This window comes from Bos taurus, chromosome 15 (assembly GCF_002263795.3).
Source record: "Bos taurus isolate L1 Dominette 01449 registration number 42190680 breed Hereford chromosome 15, ARS-UCD2.0, whole genome shotgun sequence".
NCBI classification, from domain to species: Eukaryota; Metazoa; Chordata; class Mammalia; order Artiodactyla; family Bovidae; genus Bos; species Bos taurus.
Window position 1 is genome coordinate 45,941,079 of NC_037342.1, and position 7,004 is coordinate 45,948,082.

General features: G+C 40.6%; 1 protein-coding gene across 1 annotated transcript; it reads left to right on the top strand.

Annotated features, from left to right (window-relative positions):
* Nucleotides 1–1,317: 1,317 nt before the first annotated feature.
* On the top strand, nucleotides 1,318–2,262 carry OR6B17 (olfactory receptor family 6 subfamily B member 17). The gene has a single exon (NM_001390767.1). The coding sequence runs from the start codon at nucleotides 1,318–1,320 to the stop codon at nucleotides 2,260–2,262; it is 945 nt and encodes a 314-aa protein (NP_001377696.1).
* The last annotated feature ends 4,742 nt before the right edge of the window (nucleotides 2,263–7,004 follow it).

Below are 7,004 nucleotides of genomic sequence, written 5' to 3' on the forward strand. Positions count from 1 at the left end.
AGACCCATCTCTCTATGTACTGCATTCATGTTCCTTCCTGTCTTTCCTCCCACTCAGGGCCAGAACTTGAGGTAATGGCAGATATTTAGAGAGCCTGACCTACCAAGTATTCTATCCAGTGTTCTCATATCTGGTGGATATGCTTGCTATAAAAGTACCCTGGTTGTGCAAAGCCAGGGTGTATCCAAAAATGTATAGCCTGATAGACCAGAGTCTCCTGCGACTAAAGATGCTGAGATCACATTCCTCTGCACCTTACCTATTTCTTTTGCATCTCAAGGCTCCAAGGGATTGATTCATTAGTTTACTTTTTAATTCATGTTTGTTTAACATTAATGTGTTTGCAAATCATTGTCATAGGCACTGCTCATGGTCATAAAGGACAGAGTCCGAGTTTTGGAAAATTGCAGTGTGGTAGAGAAAAGTCTCAAGGTGTAAGGGGTTTGTGCACGGGAAACAAATGCTGTTGACTAGACATTTGACCTAGACACTTGACCTCGATTTGGTGAGATGACCCTTAGATAAAACCCCGAACTTTGAAATTAGCAGATAAAGATTGGGGAATGGGCATAGCCACAAGAGGGAAAAGTCATGCAAAGTGTGAGAGCAATCACAGTGAGCTTGGGGAGAAAGTAGCTGAGTATGTCTCAAACGTAGTATACCAGTTATGAGGGTCAAAAGAGATGAGGCTAGGGCAATAGGTTGGGGTCAAATTAGAGAAAGCCTATGTGTAGTGACAAAAACTCTTTCCTTTTTTATCTAAAAGCAATTAGAGAGTCATTAAGGAATTATCCAAGAATTATTATTGATTTTTTAATTTCCACAGACTCTACTCTGAAGAAACTGTGTGGGATTATTGGACTATGGGCAATAAATCACTTCGATATTGATTCCTTGAGCGTTCTCTGACATGTTGTCCTACACATTTCCTTTCAGGCAGAAAAAAATGTCTTTGTGCTGTGAGTTTCTAAGTAAAGAGACCTGAAACCAGCAAAGGAGACACTATCAGTCCATGGTCATGGACAAAGGAGTCAGGCATGACATGGAGAGTGACATTCAAATATTTCATCAGGTGAGGAAAGTTACAGACCAGAGTGCACTTTGATTCTGGGATATTTTCATAACAAATAAAAAAATCTTTGATGGAAAAGTATGCTTCACGTTGGAAAATGACTTCATACTAACAGAGATTATTTTATGAGTCTCATTCCCAGGAAAGACTGATTTATTAACTTATACTGGTCTCCTCTTCAATGCCATAGTCATTTATTTGTGATGTTGTCATAGAAGACTTCCTGCCTCTCAGAGCTCTTAGTCATGCTGGGGAGAAACATCACTCTGGTGAGTCAGTTCATCCTGGTGGGCTTCCCCACCGCCCCCTGGCTGCAGGTCCTGCTCTTCTCCCTCTTCCTTGTGGTTTACTTGCTGGTGGTAGTAGAGAATCTTGCCATCATGCTCACTGTCTGGGTCACTGGCTCCCTCCATAAGCCCATGTACTATTTCCTGGGTAGCCTGTCCTTCCTGGAAGTCTGGTATGTCTCTGTCACCGTCCCCAAGATGCTGGATGGATTCCTCCTGCAGAGACGGTGCATCTCCTTCATAGGCTGCATGACCCAGCTGTACTTCTTTATCTCGCTTGCTTGCACGGAGTGTGTACTTCTGGCAGCCATGGCCTGTGACCGCTATGTGGCCATCTGCCACCCTCTCAGGTACCCAGTCATCATGACCACAGGTCATTGTGTGCAGCTGGTGGCTTTTTCCTATATGAGTGGTTTCATGGTCTCTGTATTCAAGGTCTATTTTATTTCACATGTCACTTTCTGTGGCTCCAATGTCATGAACCACTTTTTCTGTGACATCTCACCAATCCTCAAACTGGCCTGCAAAGACATGTCCACAGCTGAGCTAGTGGACTTTGCTTTGGCTGTTGTCATTCTTGTCTTCCCTCTCGCCACTACCATCCTCTCCTATGTCTACATTGTCTCCGCCATTCTGCGTATACCCTCCACCCAGGGAAGGAAGAAGGCCTTCTCCACCTGTGCATCCCACCTCACGGTAGTCATAATTTATTACACAGCCATGATTTTCATGTATGTTCGGCCCAGAGCTATTGCTTCATTTAATTCCAACAAGCTAATCTCGGCTGTGTATGCAGTCCTCACACCCATGTTAAATCCATTCATCTACTGTCTGAGGAACCAGGAAGTCAAGAATGCTATCAAAAAGACAGTGGGTGTTGGCCAGTGCTTCCTGCTCAGCTGAGGCCTGCTGCCTTGAGGAGGAGACTGATCCAGCAAGGAAGTCATTCCCTTCCAATTGGGAAGTCAACACTTCCAATGGTTGTGCATGCTTACTTGCTCTATAGATCTAGATTCTTAAAGTAATCACAACATTTGAAGACAGAAAAAATTTAAAAACAGAAACAAAGCACATTATTTACTGCTTTAATCTTTTGTTGATGTTATTTAGTCACTCAATCTTGTCTCTTTGTGACCCATGGACTGCAGTAGACCAGGCCTCCCTCCCTGTTCTTCACCATCTCCCGGAGCTGCTCAAACTCATATCCACTGAGTCGGTGATGCCATCAAATCATCTTGTCCTCTGTCATCCCCTTCTCCTCCTGCCTTCAATCTTTCTCAGCATCAGGGTCTTTTCTAATAAGTTGGCCCTTCGCATAAGGTGGCCAAAGTATGGGAGCTTCAGCTTCAGCATCAGTCCTTCTAATGAATATTTGGGATTGATTTCCTTTAGGATGGACTGGTTTGATATCCTTGCAGTCCAAGGGACTCTCAAGAGTCTTCTCCAACAGCACAGTTCAAAAGCATCAATTCTTTGTCATTCAGCTCTCTTTATGGTCCAAGTCTTACATCCATACATGACTACTGGAAAAACCATAGCTTTGACTAGATGGACATTTGTCAGCAAAGTAACATCTCTGCTTTTTAACACACTGTCTAGCTTTGTCATAGCTTTTCTTCCAAGGATCAAGTGTTTTTTAATTTTGTGGCTGCAGTCACCTTATGCAATCATTTTGGAGCCCAAGAAAATAAATTCTGTCACTGTTTCATTGCCATGAAGTGATGGGACCAGATGCCATCATCTTAGTTTTTTGAATGTTGAGTTTTAAGCCAGCTTTTTCACTCTTTCACTTTCAACAGAGGCTCTTTAGTTTCTCTTCACTTTCTGCCACAAGGGTGTTGTCACCCTCATATCTGAAGTTATGATATTTCTCCCAGCAATCTTGATTCCAGCTTGTGCTACATCCTGCCTGACATTTCACAGAATGTACTCTGCATATAAATTAAATAGGTGACAATATACAGCCTTGACGTACCCTTTTCCTAATTTTGAAGCAGTTGATTGTTCCATGTCCAGTTCTAACTCTTGCTTCTTGAACTGCATACAGATTTCTCAGGAGGCAGGTCAGGTGGTATGGTATTCCCATCTCTTGAAGAATTTTCCACAATTTGTTGTGATCCACATAGTCAAATGCTTTAGCATAGTCAATGAAGCAGATGTTTTTCTGGAATTCTCTTCTTTGTCTATGATTCAATGGATGTTGGCAATTTGATCTCTGATTCCTCTGCCTTTTGTAAATCCAGCTTGAACATCTGGAAGTTTTTAGTTCACGTACTGTTGAGACCTGGCTTGGAGAATTTTGAGCATTACTTTGCTAGTATGTGAAATGAGTGCAATTGTGTGGTAGTTTAAACATTTTTTTGGCATAGCCCTTCTTTGGGATTGGAATAAAAACTGACCTTTTCCAATCCTGTGGCCACTGCTGAGTTTTCCATATTTGTTGGCATATTGAGTGCAGCACTTTCACAGCATCATCTTTTAGGATTTGAAATAGCTCAGCTGGAATTCCATTACCTCTACTAGCTTTGTTCATAGTGATGCTTCCTAAGGCTCACTTGACATCACATTCCAGGATGTCTAACTCTAGGTGAGTGATCACATCATCATGGTTATCTGGGTCATGAAGATCTTTTTTGTATAGTCTGTGTATTCTTGCCACCTCTTCTTAACATCTTTTGCTTCTTTCAGTTACACACTGTTTCTGTCCATTGTTGTGCTCATCTTTGCATGATTGTTCCCTTGGTATCTCTAGTTTTCTTGAAGAGATCTCTAGTCTTTTCCATTCTATTGTTTTCCTTTATTTCTTTGCATCGTTCACCCAGGAAGGCTTTCTTATCTCTCCTTGCTATTCTTTGGAATGCTGCATTCAGATGGGTATATCTTTCCTTTTTTCCTTTGCCTTTTGCTTTTCTTTTCTCAGTGATTTGTAAGGCTTCCTCAGACAGTCATTTTGCCTTTTTGTTTTCTTTTTCTTGGAGATGGTTTTGATCACCACCTCCTATACAATGTCATGAAACTCTGTCCCTAGTTTCAGGCACTCTATCAGAGCTAATATCTTGAATCTATTTGTCACTTTCACTATATAATCTTTAATCTTTGAATGTATTTAATATGCACTGTATATGACAATATATTCCTTGAAATGAGAGAGCAACAGTAAATACGAACATATGTAAAATGGTTTTATTAACACTTTACACAAGATAGTCTATTTTATTCTCAAAATGCCTCCATGAGTTAGTTATGATTAGATACTTGATTTTAAATATCAGGAAAGTGAAACATACACAGAGATATTTAAATAAGTTACCTGAAATTGTGTACATAATAAATATCAAAACCATTATTTGAACCCAAAGAATCTAGCTTTTAACCACTGTGTTAAGTAATATATGAGTCTGTGATCATAGCTCTCAGAGAGACTTTTGTTAACAACATTGATGTCTCGATCAAGCAATTCAGTACATAAGATTTGTAAATGTGATGAAAAGACATGATGGTGTGGTAGTGATGGTGATGATAGTGCTCTTTGCAATTACATTGTGCTATTTATGATCAACTACCATTGATAATAATAATAATTTTGAGCATTTCTCAGTTCCCATCCATGTTTGAAAGTAAAAAAAGTAAAAGTGTTAGTCACTCAGTTGTGTCCAAATCTTTGTAACCCCATGGACTGTAGCCCACTAGGCTCCTCTGGCCATGGAATTCTCCAGGCAAGAATACTGCTGCTGCTGCTGCTGCTGCTAAGTCACTTCAGTCGTGTCCAACTCTGTGCGACCCCATAGACGGCAACATACCAGGCTCCCCCTCCCCGTCCCTGAGATTCTCCAGGCAAGAACACTGGAGTGGGTTGCCATTTCCTTCTCCAATGCATGAAAGTGAAAAGTGAAAGTGAAGTCGCTCAGTCGTGTCCGACCCTCAGCAACCCCATGAACTGCAGCCTTCCAGGCTCCTCCGTCCATGGGATTTTCCAGATAAGAGTACTGGAGTGGGGTGCCATTGCCTTCTCCGAAGAATACTGCAGTAGGTAGCTATTCCTTTCTCCAGGGGATCTTCCTGACCCAGGGATTGAGCCCAGGTCTCCTGCATTGCAAGCAGATTCTTTACGGCCTGAGCTACCAGGAAAACCCTTCAAGGACTATAAGAGCTTATTTCTTATTACAGGGATGGGATCAGTAGTTTCATGAGGGATGAAAGAATCAGTATTAACTTAACTTTTGCTGTTGATATGTATCTCTTGAGACACTCCCTTCTGGGCTCTTGGATTCTTGTGGCCTTTCATGCTATATATGACTATTGTAAGCAAACTAAGAGAATAGCATTACAACAGTATATGCTTGAGCTGAAACCCTCAATATATCAATATAACATGTTATGTACTATGCTGCTGCTAAGTCACTTCAGCCGTGTCCGACACTGTGCGACCCCATAGACAGCAGCTCACCAGGCTCCCCAATCCCTGGGATTCTCCAGGCAAGAACACTGGAGTGGGTTGCCATTTCCTTCTCCAATGCATGAAAGTGAAAAGTGAAAGTGAAGTCACTCAGTCGTGTCCGACTCTTCGCAACCCCATGGACTGCAGCCTACCAGGCTCCTCCATCCATGGGATTTTCCAGGCAAGAGTACTGGAATGGGGTGCCATTACTATAGGTGAAAACAAATACAAATTTTCTAAGGCAAATGCAAGTCTTATATATTATTATGGGACCTGCTGACTAGATAAGAAAATATAGAATACCAAGAAGAATTCTACAAAATTGATCAAGCTGAGGTTAAAATATGAAAACAATAATCAGAAAAGGCTATTATGACTCCACATTTTGTTAATTTAAAGTTGCAGTCTAAAATTTGTCTCCTTTATATTCTAAGCCCCTTGAATATATTATTCAACATTCCTGTATTAATCTTTCTTATCTATTGCTTTTGAAATGTTACTCTACTATTTAGTAATTCTTAATTTGTATTAAATAGCATCTACTCATTCTAGTCTTTTTTAAAACTTTTTATTTTATACTGGAGTATAGTTGATTAAAATAGTGCTAGCCTCAGGTGTACAGCAAAGAGATACAGCCACACATGTACACATATCCATTCTTTCACAAGCTCCCTTCTCATCTAGTTTGCCACATAATATTGAACAGAGTTCCCTGTGCATTTATTTATTATTTTAGAATCACTCTACCATTCATGAAGCTCAATAATGTCTGACTCTTTTGCCACCTGAGCCAAATCAGCCTTATTTTTACTGATCTCCAATATGAAACATCCATTCTGATATTAGTCCCTGCAGCACACTCAGTAACTATAATATACTCATCTTTCTTAACTTCATTCATTCATTATTTCTTGTGCCCCTATTTCTTGCCAAGCTCTGTGATAGACTACAGTGGACAACAACTACCAAAAAAACAGAGTCTTCCTTCTAATAGCTCAGAGATAAGTGAGGAAGATAAAGGCACAATTGCCTCCAGCGTTAAGTGTGATGATATGAATACAGGGTTCTTTGGAAACAAATAATAGTTAGACCTAGGATGATCAGAGAAAATATTCCAGTAGAAGTAGCAGTTAGGCTAACACTTGCAGGAATTAGATAGATGAAAATGGTGGACAGTAATAAAGATCAGGGCTTGCAAAGATGGAAA